Raw genomic sequence first — 23782 nt, forward strand, 5'->3', positions numbered from 1 at the left:
CCAACCTCATGTTCTCACTTGGGACTTGTCAGTTCCTCCAGCGAGATCCTCACAGGTTTGCAATGGGAGAACACCTTATTAGACCCATTTCTTGCCATCTCAGGGGCTGGCTTCACTTCTCTACCATCAGTACCAAGCTTTTTTACGTGATGGGCAAGCCTTTCAAATCCTAAGATAGACCCTAAGATTATAGTTCATCTTCCTGGAGACCGTTGTCTGCGTAAGAAACTCGGAACAGGGAAGGACGTAACTGCCAGACAATACAAGTGAGGGCAATACAGGACGGAGAGACAGGTTGAGCAATTCCATGAGCTCAGAGTGTAACATGACTCAGAACGAGGGAAAGGTGCTCCGATCTGAGAGCTACAGAGCCCAGCCACGGAAATGCCGCTGTATCCTGTTTGTGATGAGAAGTCTTCAGAGGCTTCACTAGAGGGAGGTCATGATCAGTATGCACGTTGGAAAGCACAATGACCAACGAATCGGGGTTCTGAGAGACAAGGACGGCAGGAGGGCGTGAGAGTGAAGCAAGTGGGAAGTGACCACAGCCTCATTTAGGCACCGATGACAATGACGACGACAGAAATGGAAATGTGGGATTGGATGCTAGAGAAGTGGGGGGTTTAGAGCAAACAGAACTTGCTGAAGAAGTCCACTTGGACACAGAGAAGGAGCCTACACAGTTGACTGTGTTCCTAGCTCTGGTGACTGAAAGGATCAGATAATCACTGCCGAGCTAGAAAGTAATGGAAAAGTCTTGGAAGAAGGATGGAGAGGTGCTGAGGATGGTTTTGAGAGAGGTAGACTGGGTAGAGACACAGCATGAAGCTGGATAACACAGTTGGGATAGAGGTTTGGGAGTCATCAGCATGTGGGTAGCCACTGAAGCCGTGGAAGTGTATAAAACAACCAGAACAAGCTTGCAAAGGCGCTCTTGACAGATGAGTGAGAAACATCAATCTTAACAAGAATCTAGCTAAAATAGGGAGCGAGAGAGCCTGATGTTTGATCACGGGGGGCGGGGTGGGGAGAGGGGAACACAGCCTAAAACCATTGTCACCAAAGCCCCGAGATTTGTTTTCAGGGAAAACCAAAACTGAGGTCCTGGTCACAGGGACAATGGACAGCACAGACCGAATGAGGCCACGGCAAGTTGACACATGGGAACAGTGACACATCACCTCCCCTAACCTAGTTCTAGAAGCATGACCTGCTTCAGGGAGGTTAGCACAGGTGTTCTTTCTATAGTAACTACAGAAAAATGCACTTTTGAAACAGAATGTGGGTGTTTAGACATGAAAGATAAGGAATAAAAGAAGACAGGGTGCAGGGCCTGGAAGGTGAAAGCAAGTTAAAGCATTTGATGCACAAGCCTGACGCCGGAGTTAGGTCCCTGGAACCTGCGGTAGAAAGAGAATCAACTCCTGAAAACTGTCCTCTGACCTCTTCATGTGGGGCAAGAGAGGGGGGGAGGAAAAGGGAAGAGAAGAGGGAAGGGGAGGGGAGGGGAGAGAAGGAGAGGAGGGGAGAGGGGGGCAGGAGAGTCTGGATTCAGTTCAAGCAAAAGGCCCACAGCCGGGCAGCAGTCTTGGAGGACAACCAGTCCAGCTTGAGGGAAGGAAGCGGAGGGCCGCACTAGGAAGGCCTCTGTGGGGAAATAGAAAACTGCTGTGTTTAAGTGTTGGAAAAATTACTGATGGGTGTTTGGCAAACCAAACAGAGTGTTTGGGAAAACTAAAACAGATACATAGGAAACCAAACAGATGAAAGATTAAAGTAATTATTCTTTGGAAGAAGTGTCAAGAGGAAGAGAGCACACTCCTCGTGCACAGCTTGGCTCAGCAGGGAACCATATTCAAATTTCCCCTATGCACGTTTTATAAACACTTAGAACATATAACTGCTATATCAGAAATATGTGACATGAGCCAGGCGGTGGTGGTGCACGCCTTTAATCCCAGCACTTGGGAGGCAGAAGCAGGCAGATCTCTGTGAGTTCGAGGCCAGCCTGGTCTACAGAGTGAGTTCCAGGACAGCCAGGGCTACACAGAAACTCTCTAAAACAACAACAACAACAACAAAAAGATAAATAAAAGCAAATAAACAAACAAACAAATAAATAAATGTGACATGATTGTGTTGAGAGGATAGATAAAAGGGAAAAGTTAGAAGTTAAAATCTTCACCACCAAAACAATAATAGGAAGACATAACATATCCAAAATCCAGAAACAAGAGGCTAGAATACAAGGACATTGTACAAATATGGAGACAAATGTCTGAAGAAATGGGTAAGAGTTGGAGAAGATGACCCCAAGGAAAACCTTGGGTCAGAGGGAAAAGTAAGGAATGACTATTTTTATTGTCTTCTATCATGGACTGATATTTTAACAATGTGTATGATGGATTATTTTTTAAAAAGAAAAGGTTGAGATTTTCTTGCAGAGGGCTGGAGGTCAATATACAGCTGGGTAGCTCACAACTGCTGGTAACTCGACCTCCAGGAGATCCAACGTCTCTGGCCTATGAAGGGTACCTGCGCTCACACGCATTGACCCCCACACATGCACATGATTAAAAACCATGTCTCTAAAAAAATAAAAATAAAAATAACATGTTAAGGATAAATTTGCAGTGTGAGTGTAGAGGCAGAACATGTTTACTATCCTGTCAACAGCTTAGGTGGGCATGGGTGGAGACAGCAGGAGCTACGGAAGCCTGCACAGATGAAGGGAAAGGTTCACTATGCTGGAAGATGACAGAGTGTGTTTATTGCCTATATAGAAATGACAGGTAAAAAGGAGAATCTAAGCCTGGAAGTGTAGCACAGTGATGAGCACTTATGGACAGGGGGAGGGGAAGGGAGAGGGAATCTCTCTCCTTTCTGTCTCTGTCTCTGTCTCTGTCTCTCTCTCTCTCTCTCTGTTCTTCACACACATATCTCCCTTTTTTTATTGCTTCAGATTGAAAACTAGGATGTTACAATGCTAGACAAGTGCCAGCACAGAACCATCTCAACAGCCCCATGTGCTCTTCTCACCTATATCCCTATGGTTTTGCTCAGCACAGAAGTCTCATTCTTCCCTCAGTACTCTGGGTTTACGAAGGAAGGAGAACTCCAAGTCTTCTTCACATTTTGCACTCGTGGGTATGTTTCACCACTGAAAAGATACTTTCCTTAGTCTAAACCTCAATGCTTGGTCTTCATTTCATTCTTGAAAACAACCAGGTAAAGGATCTGCTGAAACCCCTGATGAATACACTAACACCTCGAGAGAGACCCAACTGCTATCCATCAACCTGTCCTCCTGCAAATATGACAGGAAGCCAGTGGCCCTGTTTAACCAAATGCCCTAGATATGAAGCTCACAGCATTGATGTGATAGGCACGCTGCAGCAATAGCCCATATCAGAGCATTCCTAGGACCATGAGTGGCAGGTAGTCACCATCATGGTGTCCTCAATATATTCAGTTGATTCACAGGTGTGGAAAACCAAGGTCTCCTCTTTAGCTGTGTGGGTGGTACCAACGCATCCCTAGATAGTGAACTCTTTGGAAATGACATGTGCCCTACCGCTTAGAATTTCTCTCTGCAGGATCCAAACAGTAGTTATACACTATACAGGTCAGCCATTGTGAGACTGCTTTTATTTTAGCATACAGTAGGATTCACAACAGAGAAAAGAGTCTAAACTTTCAGCCCATTCACTCCTACAAAAGTACATTAAGCAGCATCTTAGAAACATTTACCAATGGAAGACGGAGTCAGGCTGCATTTAATCCTCCACTTCCTATCCCCTGTGTATTCCACTTCTAATGTGTGCTTAAAAAAAAAAAGCTATCCAATAAATGTACAGTTGGTTCTAAAATTACAAAGAGAAACTTCCCCAGTGGTTGCTTTCTGTCATTTCTGAAGTGACTATGTATTGTTCTGCCAAGTTTTCTTAGCAGCTGTACTTTGTCCATGGCTCCATGCCAGAGCTACATACATAAACATCCTGTACATTCGCTGTTAAGGCCTCTGAGCACTCTCCCAGGGGTGGTATGAACTTACAGCAGGAAGTGATGTAACCATGGTGTGGGCAGGTAAAAGCAAGACCATCAGCCAGTGACAACGAGAGTGTCAGCCACGTAAAGAAGGTCAGGCAGAGCCGAAAGGGGTACAACAGTTGACGCTGTCATTGCTCGAGAGAAGTATGTCATGGGACAGTAATACCTCATACCTCACATGCGCAAGGCAGGTACTAGTAAAACAAGGGATGGCCTCGTCTTTGAAAAGTGTTGGATGTCCATTTCTTAGAGTGCAGAAAGTCCCTTAAGAAACACAAGTCCGTATTCTAACTGGCAAACTGCCCTGTCCAATGATCATTCACATCGTACGCATCTTAGCTAATGTCTATTTCTCTTTAACCTTCTGGACCCAGCATTCTGGGTTGTTGTTAATGTGGTTGCTAAACATATTTCTGGGTTGTTGTTAATGTAGTTGCTGAACATATTTCAATACATACACTGAGAACCAATGAGCAGCCGGTGACAGATCTGCCTAAAGCGTGTGTAGAGAATTGGAGGCGGCCACAGCCACCATCACACATACAATTCAATCCGCATTCTGTAGGGTCTAAGGGCGTCTGTCTCAGAAAGGAATGCAGAGAGGAGCTTCATCATGAAACATTGGTTCACAGTCTGAAAACAAAGCACACATCTTCTTTTTCCAATTTGCCTTTCTCAAACACCAAAAGTGTGTGCTATCCCATGTGATTTTGGAAATTTAAGAATTCAGAAATGGAAATGTACAAATCTGGAACTCTGCAGTTGCTGTAATTTTATAAAATTCACCTATGTGGCTCAGAAATTTTGGCAAAGATATGGCCTGCATGAGATGGTGGTATGCTAAGCTGTAGTTTACCAGCTCATTTGTGGTTCTATGACCATGAAGCACAAAGCCTACTTTTTCAGGGTTAATCTCACAGACACATGGCATTCTGCATTTACACTCTGTCCCATGCTTATTAGAACATGCTCAAAAATTAAAGAAAATTATTCAAACATGAGTAAAACTGACAGTAATAATAAAGTACTTCCCCACACCACACATACCAACAGGCACACACACGCACCCCAAATCATGATCTGTTCTACATCTGCAAACAAAGTCCACACTTAACTAAGGAAAATATTGAGTTCAATTAAGCTATGGATGATGTCACTTTTTCCTTGGCATTAAAGTGTCTAAATTTGCTTTCTGCTGTTTTCTATTTGTCACTATTTCTGTTGAGCTTTTAAGGGGATGTTTGGCAGCTCTTGTCTACTTCTCTACAATTTCAACCAATTGCACACTTGAACAGAGCAGAACTCTGATCCTAATGGTTCAAAGTTATTGTCCACAAAATGCTGGGAGTGGTTTGAGGTGGCCACAGCTTCTAGAATGCACACAAACACACACAAATAAATCAAACTCTCTTTTTCAGATTCCACAGTTCATCTTCATTTTATTTCATGTCAAGTTTTTTCCTGAAGTCATATTAGGAGCTTTTGTTTTTCCAAATTTAAGAGGCCCTGCGATAGCTTTGAAAAATTTTTCCCTTACATCACATATATTAAACTCAAGACTTGATAGAGCACAATGACAATTGTTAAACTCTGTCTTATTTCAAAATAGTTGTTTTTTTTTGGAAAAAAATGTAGAACTAAGTCTATTAAACTTGGCTTACAATTAGAAAATCTGGGAGCCAGCCTTCAGGAGCATGTAATTTGGCCCCCAAATCTCACTGCGGAGGATACTGAGGGCTTCTTAGCCGATGAGCTAAATTCGATGGGGCCACATACTAGAAGTAAAACTGAACTCAGGCCAGACCCTGTCTTAGGGCCAGCATCTTCAACAAAGCATTCAGCAAACAGCAATTTTGCTAATCAGTTCTATTTCCCTGCATTGGAACAAATGCACAAAATAGGGGGGGGGGGGGACGCATGGCTATTAGATGGTTATTTTATAAACAAGATACTTAAAACTTAAATTAGTAGTACATGAGAAGAGTTGGCACAAACAGAGGAGGGCTTGTTTCCATAGCAGCAGTAGCATCCTTACAACATACCCCCTCAGCCACTGCCCTCAGCCCTTCCCCCCTCCAAGAGAGGCAGTGCTGCAGGCTGCAGATTTCTTCAGCTCTATTTTCATAGACTGAGTCTCAGCGCGAGGCTGGAATTTGGTCAGATTTCCTGCTCCTGGGGCTGCCACTACTGGCTTTCCAGCTTTCATACCTTTTGACATAGGAATGCGGGTGGGTGTAGGCCGCTGAGATGACCCATCTTGTCCCGACTGGAAGAGAAAACACAGACAAAAGGGGATACGTTGGTGAGTTGCCCCAGTTAGGCCCTAAACCTGTGTGTTGGCATAATTCCTGCCACAAAGGAGCGTCCACAACAACCCGTCCCGGGGGAAAAGGACTCAGAAGGTCGGCGTTGGCATCTCACCTGCTCGGCAACCTCCCTTTTCCTTTCCTAACATCTATGCTGAATCTCCCTCTCAAACCTAAGTTCCCCTTCTTTATCCCTACCCAAGATGACCTCAAAGCCTAGTTCTTAGAGGCATGCCACGGTCCTGTTTTCCTGCCATTTCAGAGGAAGTGGCTCTTTTCACCTACGTAGGCCCTCAGACTTTTCTGTTTTGACTGGCATTCACGCCCAACCCTCTTACAGTGTTCCTCCCAGCGCACTGCTCTGGTCTCTGTCTGAGTCTGGCCAGTGTTTCCAAGCTCTAATAACTCCTGTCTTCTCCTGATGGTTCATTTGACCCTGCCTGCCTCCTGGATGTGCCACCATGTCCCAGTCTCAGCCCTTTTAGTACGGTTTCCTTCCACTTTCACCCTGAGAATCCCCTTGCTTGGGATTCCATGCATCCCAGCCCTAGAACGCCTCGCCTCCAGCCCCTTCTGCAGTGCAGATCTAATTTCCAGCTACTCTCTGGACATAGACAGCATCAAGTGGTGTTTCAGAAAGTGTCACATGGCTTGCTATCATCCCCAGCAAATCTCCTTACATTTCTCACCCTGCTTACACAGACAGGAACCCCTGAGCCACCCTCTGTGTGTACGCTGTTGTAAAATCTTAAATTCTTGTTCTTTCTCCTTTTCCTTCTAAAACAGGTTCTTACTATGCAGTGTAGGCTGGACTGAAACCTGCAGCCCTCTTGCCTGTTTCCTGAGTGCTAGAATTACTAGCGTATACCACCATACCTGGTTCTCAGTTCTATTTTCAATATGTCCCTATTTACATTGTCACTGCCACCGTTTAATCCTATACCATCTCTAGCCTAGAGAATTGGAATGGCACTTGTTAGCCTGTGTTCTCTCCTATTTGTCCTTTCAGATGTTTGATAGAAATATCTTCCAGGAATAAAGTAAAATATTTTCAGGGTCATTCGTTAACTTTTCAGTGACTCCCTTTATCTATTCAGAGAAATTAAATGTGAGTTTCATAAGCCAATGCCTAGTCTCTGAGTGTGTTTGCCTATTCTGCACCTGTACTTTCCCCACGACCACTGCTACAGCACCATGAGATCACTCACTGTGCCCCAAACTCACCAGGCCCCTTCAGATGGCCATGCCTCCACACATTCTGCTTATCTATACTCTCCTCCCCATGCCTTCCAACCTGTGATGTCCCCTCTGGTAGTTCCTTTGTGCAGACCTCTATCACAGAACGAGGAGCTTCTCCTAGTCCTGCCTTCTGACTCAGGAACATTTACAGATCTCTACACCCCAGCACCGAGCGCCACAGTGGAAGTGTGGCTGAGGCATAATCAAAAGTAAACGAAAGAACACCCAAATGAACTAGCATCAGTGATTATATTCTAAGGGTAGTCTCCTAAGTCTTTTTGCTGTTCTAATTTTTATTTTGTCGAATTTACCAAAATACATGGACCGCCATCATTTAGGCCTGTGCAATCATATGTAATTGCTTTTAAATCTTGTTTGTGTGTAGGGCTTAAGTGGCAGTCAGAGGGTAAGACTATCAATCTGAACTTCGAAATGAGAAGATGATGCAGCAGCAGAAGAATCTGCTCTACAATACAATGATTTACAAAATGCAGAGACAAAAGACCTTGCCCAGTGGAGCTGTGCTTTGTCCTCCTGAGAAACAGAGCAGCATCCTTTGAGAAGGCTAACAGTGCAGCATCCTTTGAGAAACAGAGCAGCATCCTTTGAGAAGGCTAACAGTGCAGCATCCTTTGAGAAGGCTAACAGTGCAGCATCCTTTGAGAAGGCTAACAGTGCAGCATCCTTTGAGAAACAGAGCAGCATCCTTTGAGAAGGCTAACAGTGCTGAATGCTGTTGGACTTCAATGGAGCCAATAACTCAAAGCTTTCCTGCCAAAGCAATTACCGACTCACGCTATAAACTCTGCCTTGACTCTGTGCACAGAGAATTAATGTAAATGATACTAAGGATATGGGAAGATGGGCCATGGCTCATATATTTTAATAATGAGTTTGCTTTTAAGAGATTTCACCATAAACTCTAGAATATGCTCTGTAGCTAAGAATCACAATTTCTAGCCTATTAGTTTAAATTAATATTTAAGAGGTATGTGCTGTTGTACAGGAAATTTGTCCCCGAACCTACAGATCCACAAGAGCAGGATCTCCATGACACAGGACAACAGGATATCCAAGAGGAGCCCCATTGAAAGCCCCTTACTGGGGGTGCAGCAGAAGCCAGAGGCCTCGAGCCAGACCAATGACTCCTGGCAATGAACACTGGCAAGTAAAGATGAATGGACTAAAGGGTAGACTGCATGACTCAATGGGCCACTCTACAGCTTCCACTACAAGATTCTTCTCCCTCCCCTCCTCTCTTATTGTTTTGTTTGTTTGTTTGTTTGTTTGTTTGTTTGGTTTGGTTTGGTTTTTCTTTTAAATTTGGTTTTGTTTTGTGGGGAGGTTGCAAGGGCAGAGGGTGGATATGAGGGGACAGGGAAATAAGTGGGATCAGAATGCATGATGTGAAATGCACAAAGAATTAATAAAAGTTAAAAAAAAAAAAAACCTCTTACGTTCTAAGAAATTAGAACTTTTGATGGACCTCACAGCCAGTGATAATAATACACCTTGAGGTCACTTAGACTACTATGTATTCAGCCTGTTTATTTAGTCTGCTTTTAGGAGAACAATATAATAATCAATTTTACTTGCTGCAGACCTCCCATGTGATTATCACTTAAGCTGATGCATAGTTGTAATCTTAAGTGATATGCTCTACCATATCCCTGACCCAGAATAATGCATGTGTGTTATGATAATCATTTGCTGGAAAACACAAATAAAAACTGAAATCAGCCTTGAAAAAAAGAAAGAAATTTGTCTCCAGTAAATGGAGACAGTTGTTAGAAGTATTTGAAAAAACACAATTTACACTTAAGATGTACTTCAGACATTTTCAAATGAATCATCCCATCTAGTCATCAAATAAATATTTATGAAAAATGCATGCTCTTTGCAAGATGTTGTTAAATAAAATACAGATTCTAGACAGATAGAGTCACTTCTTTTCCTTTTAAAAGATTTTAATATGAAAATTTTTCACTCCTAATTTTGGAATAAAGTACGGCTGTGGCCATACATAATCACTACTGAACATTTACACCATGGAAATAAACCTGGAAACAGTTTTAACTCTTCCTGTATATAGACTGCTTATTTTTAAAAAGTATTTTGAATATAGAAAAAAATCACATTTTAAACCTTATGATTATTCTATAGCGCCATCTCAAAAAGGTTGTCTTTGCAAGTATGTTTTGGGGTCTCCATAAACTTACATGAATAAATGACATATTTTCTTATTGATTCAATTTATCAAAATGTGAATTTTCAGTTCTAGGTGAAATCTTTTTCTGTGTAGGCAGCCTCCTGGGGAGTTTCTGGATGCAGGCCGGAATTTCTTTTTTTGTGCTGGGACTGGTTAGTGTCATGCCCCTCCAGCCTCCCTCCCACCTCCCCCTACCCTGCCCTGCTTGCACTTTGCTCTGGGTCCTCGCCTACTCACCACTGATTGGGTTCCTCGTGTAGATGACGTTGTGACCGGGGTTATGGTTATAGTGCTGGTCACTTTGCTAGCACCAGGTCGTGAAGAGAGGTGGTTCCTGGGAGAGCGAAGGACTGTGCCTGTGGAAACCTCCTTCTCAGCTGTCACATTGACAGGCCTGACGGTGATAACTGGACTCACGCCTTCAGCTGCAGGCCCCGGGGATCGTTTAAACTGAGAACCCAGGTGAATGTGAATTTTATTGTCTTCCGTGGTGATGATATTGGCATTGGAGTTGTACTTCCGCACCGGGGTGGGAACAGTTTGTTTTTCTGGGGTGACTTTAAGGATAGTCCTTCCCATTGGTACTTCATTGGATTCAGGAGAAACAGCAATTTCAGAGGGAGCTGCGGATGTTGACACCGTCATGATCTGGATGGGAGACGAGGGCCTGTCTGCAAAGGCACCCCTTCCACCTTCCGGGCTCTTCTCTCTGGAAATAGTAGTAATCGTGACAGGGGACATGGCTCGTTCTGGGCCGAGAGTCGGATCTGCACTTTTAGGCTTTGGCGACATGACATTGGGTGATGGAATAATGGTTATCCTTGGTTTCTGATTGCCTAAAGTAGGAATGACGGTGGTACTAGAGAAAAACTCTTCAGACGTGGGGCTTGTGATCTCCAGGGTCGCGGTGCTATTCTCGTGGTCTGGTGTCACGCGGATGTGCAGGGGCTGGCCCTGCTTTGGTGCTAGGACCAGCTCCCCAGGGTGCCCTGCACCTGGGTTTGCCCGAGGCCCTTTCTCCTGTGGGCTAGAAGGGCCGTTTTCTCTTTTTCTCATCCAAGGAATCCAGGACTTCCTCATGGTGAGCTCGTTGGCTGCTGGGGGATACCTGTCGAGGACCGAGGACCGTTCCATGGGCTTCTTCAGGCCCACCTGTCGAAGATTGCTCATGATGTGGTTTTCTTCCTGGAAGGATTTGCGAATGAACACAGCCGGGGTCTCCTCCTCCGCAGCATCCCCGCACACGGCTTCGGTCTGCACTCCGGTGGAGGCCACCGGCACGTCCACCATCCTCCGGCCGTTCCCGCTGGGTCTGAGAGCGCGGCTGTAGCGCTTGGACAGCTCCAGCTCTTTGGTCAGGTTGAGAACCTCCCGCCCCATGTTCTTGTTCTTAGTCTCTTCTTCCATAAACCTTTGCTGAAGGACCGAATAGTCCACCTGGAGCTGAGACAGCTGGTCTTCTTTGTTCATCAGCTCGTGGATCTTCTCCTTGAGAGCCTGCACCTCAGCCTGCAAATCACGACTCTTGGCCTCCTCCAGCCGAAACCTGTGTCGCAGCTCGGCTTCCTGGCTTACAGCCTCTCCTTTCTCTATGGCTTTGTTCTTGGCCATTTGGTGCTTGATTTCTTCCAGCTGCTGCGAGAGGAAGTTTGCCTTGTCCTGCTCGGTTCTGAACTTCTGCTCCAACTGGTCATATTCATCCTCCGTCTTCATCAAGTCGCCTTCCACCACCTCCAGCTGCTGGAGACGCTTCTTCAGCCTCTCGATTTCCAGCGTTAGTTCCCTGATCTTATTGTCCTCTGGGCAGGTGAACTCGGGCCCCTTGCCTGACCTCCCTCTGTTTATTTCCCTTTCCACCTCCTCTATGCCATCAAGCCGCTTCTTCAGTAAGTCGACGCTGCAGCTTAGTTCACAGGACTTCTCCTCTTCACTTCTCAGCCTACCCATCAATTCATCTCTCTCCTTTGTCAAACTGGACACCTTTTCCTCCATCTCGGACTTGAGTTTTAAAAGCTTCTTGCTTTCCTCGATTAGTTTTTCAGTGACGTCCATAACCTTTCCCTGTTCCACCTTAAAGTTTTTATTCAACCCGTCCACTTTCCTCTCTTCTTGCTTTATTTTTTCCATCATATTTTTCCTTTCGTCCACCAGCATCACAGTGAAGGACTTGAGCTTCGTGAGGTCATCTTTGAGGCTCAGCTCAGCCTTCTCCAGTCTACTTTCCGAGCGCTCGAGTTCTCTAACTCGACTCTTGACCACCTCCAGCTCATTCAGCAGGTCTTTGGTTAGATTCTTCTCTTTCTCCAGGTTCAGATGGAGCTGCGTGCACTCCGACTTACTCCTGCTGAAGGCTTCCTCCAGCTTCTCCAGTTCCGACATCCTCCTCTGCAGCTTCTCCACTTCTAGCCGGAGCTCCTTGCTGTGACGCTCCTCCTCCTGAAGCTTCTTCTTCAGCTCCCTGCACTGGGCCTCCGTCTTAGTGATCTCCTCATCCTTGCCCTCCATCTCCAGCACGCGCTTCCGCAGACTTTCCACCTCTGCCATGAGGCTGCAGTTCCCACATTCCCCTTTGGAGATTTTCTCCCTCAGCTCCTGAAGCTCTTCCTCGGCCTTCTGAAGGTTTGTATTGGTCTCTTCCAGTTCTTCGATCCTTTGAGATAAGCCAACCAGCTTGAGTCGAAGTTGTCTGTTGTGAGACTCCTGGTTCGTCAGCTTGGCGTTCATCTCTTCGTGCTCCTGGGAGAACCTCGAGGCCTTGTGTTCGAAGTCCACTTCTAACTTGAGCAGTTTCTGGCGGTCTTCTTTGGATTTGTAGGTGACGGCTTTGAGCTTCTCTTCCTCCTCCCTCAGTTTCTGGGTCAGGTCCTGCACTTTCTGGCTCTGCAGGCCCAGCTGCTCGATGTGCATCTGCCTCTCGTCCACCAGCATGAGCGCGAAGGACTTCAGTTTCACAAGCTCGTCTCTCAGTTTATTGAGCCGCTTAGCGTTCTCTTTTTCTTTGCGGGCTTGGTAAGCCTTTTCTTGTTCAAGGAGCTTTTTCAACCTAAAAACCAAAATGTAAGCTTTATGTTAAGAGAGGAATCAGCGCATAGATAAAGTCTTAGATTTAAAAATAAACAAACAAACAAAAAAAGCTATACCACGGTCCCTTATTACTGCAGAATAGTATGGCTTACCAATGGCTCTCAGTAAAATTAGTGAGAAGCCAGGACAGTAGTTCCTCTTGGAGAGGGGCAGTGACTACTAGGGGACATGAAAGGGGCTCAGAGGGCAGTAGTTTCTGTTTTATGATTTACTTCCTGGATTGTTTAATTTATGACATTTTATAAGCTGAACACAGGATATGAGTACCTTAGGTTGGGCAACAATAATGACTTTATATAGTGCTTTCCGTATTCCAGAAACTAGTGTGTACTCTGTCCTCACAGGAACCCTACGAGAAAAGGACTGCTTCTTCACCTTCATGTGGGGAGTGGGCGTGGGAGCACATGTGACCTGCTCCATACACACAAAGGGAGTGGCAGTGCAGGAATTCAACTCAGCTGTCAGGCCTCCAGAATCCTTACTTATCTCTTCCACACCATCTAACTTCAAGGGAGAAATCTACTTAAATAAAAGAGACAGATCAGAAAAGGACTTACAGATCTTTGTATTTTGAACCTTTGAAAGTGACTACACAAGCCAGATGTGGTGGCAAATGTCTTTAATCCCAGCAACCAGGGGGCAGAGGCAGGTGGATCTCTGAGTTCAAGGCTAGCCTGGTCTACAGAGCGAGATCCAGGACAGCCAGGGCTACATACACAGAAAGATCCTGTCTCAAACAAACAAACAAACAAACAAAAAAATCCATACCCCCCCAAAATAACTATATAACTATCATCTTATAGGGGGAAGGCAAAATATGCTCTGATACCAAGGCTTCTCTGCTCAAGAATTTCCATTGACACGATCTGCTAAACAATGACCGGAAGCTAAACAGTGGATACATAAGGGTTCATTATACTAGTCACTTTGTCTTTGAGAATATTTGAAACTTTCCATATGGGAATTTTTAATTATCCTTTGAAGTTTTAACTTCTCCCTCTTCCTCCAAGTCTCAGTTCCTTTCATCTCTGATATTCTAACCTTCCTTATAGCATCATGATACTCTGTTATCTGTGGTTATGATTCTTCCATTCTTCCTCACATTTTCAAAATTAAATTTCTTAGATATTTCTAAATTTTTATTTGATAGTCGAACTTGTGCTTTTTAAAAAAAAAGTATTCTTTCTGTTTTGATCTGCACGTATTTGTGAATTTATCTTTCTTTTTACAGCCTAAGGATATACTTTTATGAGGAATACAGAGAGGTGAGGTCCAGCTCTATGGTCAAGGCTTTTAATAAACACCAGTTTTGAAGCAGTTACTAGTCTGTGTTCCTTCCAATACAGGGGCCTGTGTACATCCTCACTTTTCCCTGGAAATAAGTGATGTAAGATTTCATGGATTTTTTCCCCTGGACTTCACTTTTCAACCATCTTCCCAAATGTATTGGTATTAATCCCAAGCAGTAATTGTCTCCTTGCGTCGTTAAGAAGGTGTCTTTCACCAGCATCCCCACTGTGAACTACTGACGTCACTGAAGTCACCCAGGGCTTGTTCTTGGCCACATCATGCTAATCCCCACTCTGATCAGCACACCATTTTTGCTCCTCCCTATCCCCAACTCTCTTGTCATGCCTGTCTCTTGAAGAGACAGGGCAGGCTCAAACTAGCAAGGGCATGATAGTAATTAAAGATGAATGAACCTCAAAAGAGTCGAGCTTGCATGCCATTTGAAAGCTTTAATCACAATGCATGTTTTCATTGAAATGAATACTCCAGAGCTAAGCAGCTTGTTCACATGATGAGGCATGGCTTTATCAAGGAAGAAGAGGCTCTTTTTAATAAATCTCCCTAGCTCTTCAAGTCACTGACTATTATAATTGTCCAGAAATAACCTGATATCCTCAACGTGCTGCACAGGAGTGGGATGGGGAGAGGTGGGCGAGGCAGGGTTATGCAGCTTCAGAGTTAAGATCCCACCTTCATTTGCAATGTTGACATTTTCCTCATCATGGATTTGTGTTACTAAAATATAGTACATCTTGATTACTGATACTCTGGAGACTTCTTAAATTTTATACTAATGTGTGAATCTCACTTGCCTCACTCTAGACCCAGCTCTGATAACTGGAAGCTAAAGAGCCATTTGTATATATAAAGAAATGGTGGGTTTTTGATAAGAGGACACAGCTTTTGACCTTTATGGGTATATTAAACTTACATTTTTTTTTCATTTATTGTGTATGTATGTGTGTGGGAGTGTATGTGTGGCATGTAAATGGAGGTCAGAGGACAATGTGGGGGTTGGTTCTCTCTTGCCACCATGTAGGTCACAGGTATTGAATTCATGCCATCAGGCGTGGCAGCAAGTGCCTTTACCAGATGAGTTTGTTTTATCTTTCTTAGTAGTAAGGAAGTATTTATAACACCATTATATACTTTTCCTTCTTTTCTTCTTGTGAAGACCACCACAACTGCAAATCATTTTTTCTAAACTTTTGACCCTAGTCCACTGTAAAGAGACAGATAATTTAGTGACACAAAATCAAAAGAGAAGAAAATTTAAAAGTCAACTTTTTGTTGCTAGCAGCTTTTGTGAGTTGCCCTCACCTCACTCTGGACAGCCCTGTAGTGACAGTCATGATTTTACACTGTAACACTGCAGCCTCTAAACTTGAGTATAATGAGCAATGTTATTACACACACTTTAGTTGTATAATCCAAGTAGTTTTAAAAACACACAACTCATAAGCAGAGCACCATGAAGTTCTACTCAATAAGATTTTGATGAGTTATGTGTAATTCTGCTCTAGATTAGACATAAATAATGTGTCTTCAGGTCTAGTTACTGAATATAACAAAAGAAGGATATGATGACTATTCTTAGCTGTTAACTTGACTACACCTGAAATTAACTAAAACACAAAAATGGAGAGCCCACTTGCGAGCGACTTCTGCTTAATTTGAAGTAGGAAAATTCACAGCTAATCCAGATACCTTTAATACAGATCATTTGATCTGGGAAATCCCACCTTTAATCTGAGTCACACCTTCTGCTGGAAATCTATATAAAATATGGAAGAAGGAAGCTTTTGCTCTTTGCCTGCTTGCTCTCACCTTGCTAATTACATCTATTCCATCACTGACAGTAGAGCCTACTTCTTTGGGATTCCAACATGTATGGAAGACCAGCTGAAACATCTAACCTCATGAACTGAGCAACTACTGGATTCTTGGCCTTTCTGTTCATAGCCTGCCATGGTTGGATTAGCCAGACCATAGCCTGTAAGTCATTCTAATGAATCCTCTTTCTATACACACACATATAATTTATTCTAAATCTAATACCATTCTATTTTACAATAATAAATCTTACAGTTTTTAAAAAATAATTTAGTATATTAGTAATAAAAAGTTATTCATCATAGCAAAAATTAAGTTCTAGGTAATTGTTAGTCATTTGTGTATAGAACCATGGATATGCTTGGCACTTTCTGACACTTTGATGTCTACTAGAAAGCCTATATTTGAAAATCATCAAGAGGGGAATCTTTGATCATACATGCTAGTATGAAGTTCCTTGGTGCATACGGAAATACTACCACCATGATTCATTAACTCACTGAGCAATTTAATAGAGATGGGTTGAATGCCCTCTACCTAACATCAGACAGTGGACTATATATTATTAATAATTTTTTGAGTCATTACAAGGTAACAGGAGAAGCACCATTTATGCTTTAAATATAGGCTACCAAGAGACAGTCAAGGATGGAAACGTGGATGGTGAACTTCATTACGTGACATTTTTGTCATTGCTCTTAAATTCTCTTGTCAGAGCTGCAGACCATACTGGTACTTCTTTGAGAACCAGACAAAGGTCGCTCTCCCAGCCAACTAGTCCCAGTGTACAATGTTTGGCTTGACTTGCTGAATGATAACTGGATTCCAGGCCTCATCTTTTATGGTCAAGTACTCTTGCAAACTAAAACCCATAAAAATGGAATGGATTACAAGTTTGTAGTCTTGAAAATTTTAATCCCTAGTTCACTGGTCTTTAGGAGGTGATTAGGTCATGAGGTCAGCCCTTATGAATGAAGTTGGTGTCCTTGGAAAGGGGATCCCAGAGAAGTCTTTCTTGCTATCTCTCCACACTGAAAGGTGTACAAAGAAATGCTTGCAGCCTAAAGACAAGAAGAAGGCTTACAGCAGAACTTAACTATGCCGTCACATGGCTCACCACAAGGAAAAATCTACACAGTCTTGTTACAACATCCTGAATGAACTAGACACAATACACAATATTCCTACAGACTCTCCTCTCTCAACTCTCAGGCTTCGGTTCACATGTCTTCTCCCAGGAAGAACATTTTAATGTTTTCTCACTTCCTAAGTTGTTCAAAGTACTTTGCAGACACTCTCAGGTTGGTAAAATGAAGAACTGCCTGAGATGAAGAAAGCAGACATCTCCGTGTTTTAAGATGTTTCTAAAGAATTGAGTAAAGTCATTTACTTAACAGTTTTCACAAGGAACCGAAAAAGCTATGAACCATATAAAATTTCCACCCAAATGCATCACCTTGGGCTCACCTTCCCAGGAGTCATTTCACCTCTCTCCTTGCCCCAAAGGGAATTTCTATATTCCATTCTCCAAAAATGTGTTGCCCATGTTCATCACACCTAATTATGAGATGCTCCATCTAGGGGACACGTGTGCATCACAGTCACAGAATACTCTCCCTCTCAATGTAAGTTCCAGGCAGGTTTACTTCGGGATGCCAAGAACAAAAGAGGCTATGCAGATGAATCTAAGTGTCTAGCTTCTGATGTCACAGCAGAGGATATCTTTTCATGTGTTAGTGTGGGCCTCTCTCTCATGGGATTTGCTTATGGTCACACAGAACATGAGGGAGATTTCCTAGGAATATTCAGACAGATGAAGGCACTTCTCAAAGGTGTCTGCTGTCTCATTTTACTGGGCACATGCATTCACAAAAGTCAGGTTTTTAAATGTATTTATCTGGGGAGTTCCCAAAAGAAAATATTCTATTGTAAATCTTTTCATCAGGGTATACTAATCAAATTTGTTATGGGTTAATTCATTTTCTTAAGGCTTTTTAAAAATAAAATGGACAGAAATTAGGTAGCAAATTTAGTAAGTGCATAAAATCATTCATAGTAGTGCATGTCCATTTATTCATTAACCCAGAAAAGCAATCTTTCCCCCTCTTCAGAATGTATTGCTATTGCATTTAAAGATCTTTTTAAAAAGCTATTAAATATATGTTAATATGAAGGTTTATTAAATATTTTTATTATTATGTTAAGATTTATCTATTATTATTTTAGCCAATCTTGGGACAACTTAACAGTCAATGAAGGAGAAAAAAATCAAGTCAAAATGATAAATTTTAATTTTATATCAATTTTTGACTAGTCTTAATCCAAACAAGAAAGAAAGCAGAACTCATTACAGCTTTCAGAAAGGATTGCCAGTTTTCCAAGTTAAGGGGTGGGAGTTAAAGATCTAGGCAGGCAGGTCAGTGGTGAACCTAAGATTTCCATGACTATTGAACTCGAGACTTTTGTCACAAGTTCAAAATATTACTAACAATAGGGTTACACAAATGAAATCTGACGGTACAGACCATGCTGTTTGCCCTTATGCTCAAATGTCTTCAAAACGAGTCCTGTGAATCTGAAACAATCTTAATGAAAACTAGATTTCTTTCTGAAACACAGTACCCTCCAGCCCTACTGAGCATTAACTAGAAACTGTTTATTTGGATATGCTTCGCTGAAATCAGTGTTCCTCAATGTTTGAAAAGCCGCTAAAGCTGAACTTTTTTCACAATTGTTTAATACAATCCGAACTTTACTCCCAAACCCACTTTGAAATCAAACCTGTTTGCTTAAGCATCTGTTATCACTGTTGCCTGCACTCAAGTGTTTCAGAACAAACACTTTCTTCAGAGCCTTGCGTTCTAATCACTGCCAGTGTTTACTCCACATCACAGAAGGAAAGATCAACAGCACATTCATGGAACCACAACAACAAAAATACTGACAGCAACATTTAACCTTCAATTAGCATAGTTTGTTTTGCTTTGGTTTTGCTTATCAAGAATTATACATCAGAAACTATGCGTGCAGCAAGGTTTCCTGTTCAAAGCATTCAGAACACATCAGTTGAACTGAGGGTAAAAGGGATTTTTTTTTTTCAGTTCTGACACAAATTCCCCGTGGTTTCTGCAGAATGAGATTTCCCCCTCCATCAGAAAATCAGTGCTCATCATACCACAAGGTGCATCCTTGCCGGTTTCAAAGATTCTGAAGCATCAGGGAAAGTCACAATAAACGAGATTGTCGAGGGCTGTCACCATCCACGTTCAGTAAAACCTGTAGCGGCGAGCTGAAAGCCTGTTGTCCCTACAGCCCTCATCAGTCAGTCAGGATGCTACAAGTGTCCAAACCCAGCTCCCAAGAGGCGCTGCAGTAACTCTGAAGAAAGGGGGTTCACTGCCAAGGAAGCCTCTTAGCAAATGAAAAGCGCATGGACTGAAGAGCCAGCATCGCTTACACCACAGCAGAGCTTGACTTCCTTACCTTCTTACTAGAAAGCATGCCACTATTTTTGTTTGTTTGTTTGTTTGTTTTTAATATAAGGCAGTACTGAACTTTGTTCAACAGCAGCAGGCCTTGCTCAGCCCCTTACTCCACAGGGAATTAACCATCACATTCCGGCCCTGTCATTCGAACAAAGCAAGGTGGACCCTGTGTAAAGCAGCTCGGGGCCCTGCTAAGTGATGACATCATTCTTCCTTTACACGGTTCATTATTGTGCAGATTTTACCTCCGGGCTGTGAGAAGAAAAGGTGGAGCTGTCTTGGGCTGGAAAGGCGGGGTTTCCCTAAGCCGGACTTGTGCTCAACCCAGAGAAAAATGCATCAGGGAGATAGAGCTGAAGTTGAAGAGGAAGAATGTGAGATAAAGAAGAGATATGTATAACATGTCTGCATTTTTTTTTTTCTTTTCAAACTGCTAAACCATACAGTTCTACTCAGTACAGACTGGAATTAAAATGATCCCACCAGAGCCTCATCTATGATTCATTCCATAGGAGAGAACTCAGCCAAGCTGCCTGGTAATCAAAGAGCAACACTGTAGCCTGAGCTATAGAACGGCAAGTACTCTTTAGTTTAAGGATGATTTCTGTCTTCAGAAGAAAAAAAAAAATTCCCTGTCTATATGCATGTATGGGTGTGTGGGCACACATGAATGGTGCACATACACATGTATGCACATACATGTGGAGGCCCAAAGTTGACTTAAAGTGGCTTCCTTAATTATTGCGGCAGGGTATTACACTGAACATGGAGCTCAACCTTTAGGCTAGTCTATGTAGCCATCTTGCTCTGGGATCGCCTGTTGATTCACCCCCTAGGCACAGGCTGGCCACCGTACCCACCTGACTCTCCCTGTAGATTCTGGGGATCCCAACTCTGGTCCTTGTTAGGTCTCAAACCCAGGACAAAAGGCGCACCGAGGTGTCTGTTAACATATCAAAGCTGCCACTGGCCATCAAGTTCTCCCAGCATCCCTCAGTCCCCACCTGTTAGGGGTCCTCCTGGCTGGCATCCTCGCCCACTACCGTGGATTGTCTGTCCTTGGGCTCCCCTTCCTGAGCAGCTCTGCCCTATATAACTCAGCCATCTTGGCTACCGTGGTCCCTTTGTGCCCCTTTTGACCTCTTGTTTCTCCCTCCCTCCCTCTCCCCCAGCACGGCCTGGTCCAGTCTGCCGCTCCACGCTAGACTCTCCCAGGTATCTCTGCCTCTGCCTGTATGTTCCCCTCCCTGATTTTTTTTTCCCTTTTAAAGTTTTCACTTAAAAATTTTAAGTGAGCTGGGCGGTGGTGGTGCACGCCTGTAATCCCAGCACTCGGGAGGCAGAGGCAGGTGGATCTCTGTGAGTTCGAGGCCAGCCTGGTCTACAAAGCGAGTTCCAAGACAGCCTCCAAAGCTACAGAGAAACCGTGTCTAGAATTGCCCCACTATCAGATCCTGAGAAGCAAGGCCACTTCTTTCTCAGCGGTTCTGTTTTAAGAAAGTATCTTATATTCACTCTCACAGCAAATACCTAATCTGCAGGAGCAGAGCAGCCATAGTGCTGGGCACTGGGAACACAGTAAACAAGGCAGACCAAGTCCCTATCTTGGGTGAGCCACACTCAAGCTAAGGGCTGGCAGGAAGGGAGCAGAGAGCTATTCAATGATATGACTAAGTGGAGCTCACTCTCTGAAGACCTTCTCTAAGGAGTGGCATTTGAGGATGAAGGATTCAAGGAAACTGGCCGTGAGAAGTGCAGAGGTCAGGGACTCCAGACAACTCCAGACAAATGTTCTACCAGTCATGCAAACAGACCTGGAAAGCTCTCTTGTTTTCTCTCCTTGCTCTGGTTGTTTGGAACCTGGAGCCTCCCTGCTCATCCTCATTTCAAGGTGTACAGCAATGTAATGACTGGTAGAACATTTTCACCAGGGATACAGGTTCCAGGGGATGCTCTGACAGGTCATAGGCTTCACTGTGCAGTAGAAGGTTTTCCAGTTGGCAAAAGAAATGTTGTAAATCATTTGTGTGTGTGTGTGTGTGTGTGTGTGTGTGTGTGTGTGTGTGTTGTATATGTGTGTATGTGTGTGTGTGTATGGTGTATATGTGTGTATATGTGTATGTGTGTGTGGTGTGTGTAGTGTATATGTGTGTATATGTGTATGTGTGTGTGTGGTGTGTGTGGTGTATATGTGTGTACATGTGTATGTGTGTGTGGTGTGTGTGGTGTATATGTGTATACATGTGTATGTGTGTGTAGTGTGTGTGGTGTATATGTGTGTATGTGTACACTGAGACCAGAAGTTGACTTTAGGTGTCTCCTCTGTTGTTCTCTACTTTATTTACTGAATCAAGACTCGATGATTTGGCTAGTTTAGATAGCCAGCTTGCCCTTGGAATCTCTTGTCCCCACCTCTGAAGTCCTAGGATTATAGGTAGTAACCAGCCACCCAACATGTACATGGGTGTTGGGTATCCAAACTCTAGCCTTCACATTTGTACAGCAAGTACTTTATCCACTAAACCATTCCTCAGCTTCAAATCACCTTTTACTTTATTTTGTTTGTTTGTTTATATTGGCAAAAGAGTGATTGGTACAGGACAGATGGTCCAATCCATCCTTGTGTGAACAAGGTGTAAGGACCAAGTTTGTATAACAGCCTTATGTTCTTAGGAGTATTGCTTTAGGTCCAGGCCTCAAAATGAGCTTGTGTCTTCAAATTAGAGAATTCTACCACTTATCTAGAAAATTCATCTGGTCTATAGCTAATTTTCTGGAGTTTCAGCTATAGTCCACAAATATTAAATAGAAAACCACAGCCATAAAACATCATGCTTAAGTAATCTTTGCTAAGGTTACTTGTCCTATTTTGTTCTTAGTTATTGTTACTAATATCTCACTGTTCCTAGAACACTGTCAAATGTATATGTGCATAAGAAGAAAAACATTTACATTACGATCACTATTATCTGTGGTTTTGTGCATCCAGAGGCAATCTTTTTTTAAGATTTTATTTATTTATTATGTATACAGAAGAGGGCACCAGATCTCATTACAGATGGTTGTGAGCCACCATGTGAGTGCTGGGAATTGAACTCAGGATCTCTGAAAGAACAGATGGTGCTCTTAACCTCTGAGCCATCTCTCCAGCCCCAGAGGCAATCTTGAACCCTGTGTTCTGAGCACAAGGCAGAATAACAAGGCTCAATTGCTGCCTGATTGAACCTTTTGGCATGGGGACTTCGTAGACATAGCCTCAAGGCAGAGGACTGGATTGCCACCAACTTATAAGTACTACTTTCTGGTAATTGTATGTGGTATAAAATGCAGTTTGAGATTTGCTTTTGTTCTGACATACTGCTTGCTATGACTGACCCATATTTGTAAAAAGAGGAATAGAAAAGAGTTGAGTTGACAGGACCCAGTTTGCTATCCAGCTATAGAGACTTGGACTTTCTTTTGATGGTTCTGACTTACACAAATTCTATGTAAAGAGTTTGCTGGGGAGCAAAGAGGATACGGGTGGACAAGTCATCCAAAAGAAGCTGTTGTTCCCTCCCAGATCAGCACTGCGTTGGCAGTTTAGAGAAGATTTCCCTTTGGAACAGGACAGTGGCAATGGAAGAAAACATCCAAATTCCAAATTTTAATTTGGAAGCCAAATCAATACAACACATTTGGTATCTGCATTCGGGAGGCTGAGAGATAAGGAATAATCGGGATTTCGATTTGAATAATTAGAATAAGATCTTAACAGAAATTGCCACTCCAGGAGGAATGGAGTTTAGGAAGTAGCCAAGAGTTCTTTTTTAGGACATATTGAGTTGTAGAAGCATATTTAGCATCCAAATGGGCTGGCAGTATGGACAATATAGATGCTTACTCAATGATCATTTAATGAATTAAATAAACATTGTTTCATTTAAAGACTAGTATTTGTTCTATAAATAGTAGCCTTTCTCAATCAAGCTCTTGAGTACAAATTAACTGAAATGTATATTCCAGTGTTCTATCTGTATATGGTTAAGTATTCATGGCATTTGGGTTCTCCAGGTTGAGTCTTAAGTGGGTCAAGAATGGTCATAACTTCTCAGAGTGCTGAATCTAGCTTCCCCTGGGCTTCATGACGGAACACATGGCTCAAAGCCAAGTCTTCTTAGGATGGCTGTTTATTTAAGCTGATCACAAGAGCAGGTGATAGGATGGGCAGGATTCCCGGGCATTTGTGAGAAAGACTTAGATCATGGCAACCAGGGGGTGTGTGCATAGCTGGTCACTTGCCAGCA

At 43.1% G+C, this 23782-nt stretch overlaps 1 protein-coding gene across 3 annotated transcripts in view; it reads right to left on the minus strand.

Moving 5' to 3' along the window:
* Filip1 (filamin A interacting protein 1) overlaps positions 1-23782 on the minus strand; it is a 168315-nt gene that overhangs the window by 7345 nt on the left and 137188 nt on the right. The window contains exons 5-6 of one of the 3 annotated variants that reach the window (XM_036194124.1): positions 10042-12847; positions 6259-6316 (exon numbers count right to left, since the gene is read on the minus strand). In XM_036194124.1, the coding sequence (XP_036050017.1) occupies positions 6259-6316; positions 10042-12847 (2864 nt within the window). Of the gene's footprint in view, positions 1-5460; positions 6317-10041; positions 12848-23782 lie in introns of those variants that run through there. The other 2 variants (XM_036194123.1, XM_036194125.1) reach the window with 2 other exon arrangements.

The sequence above is a fragment of the Onychomys torridus genome, chromosome 7, assembly GCF_903995425.1.
Source record: "Onychomys torridus chromosome 7, mOncTor1.1, whole genome shotgun sequence".
Taxonomy (NCBI): Eukaryota; Metazoa; Chordata; class Mammalia; order Rodentia; family Cricetidae; genus Onychomys; species Onychomys torridus.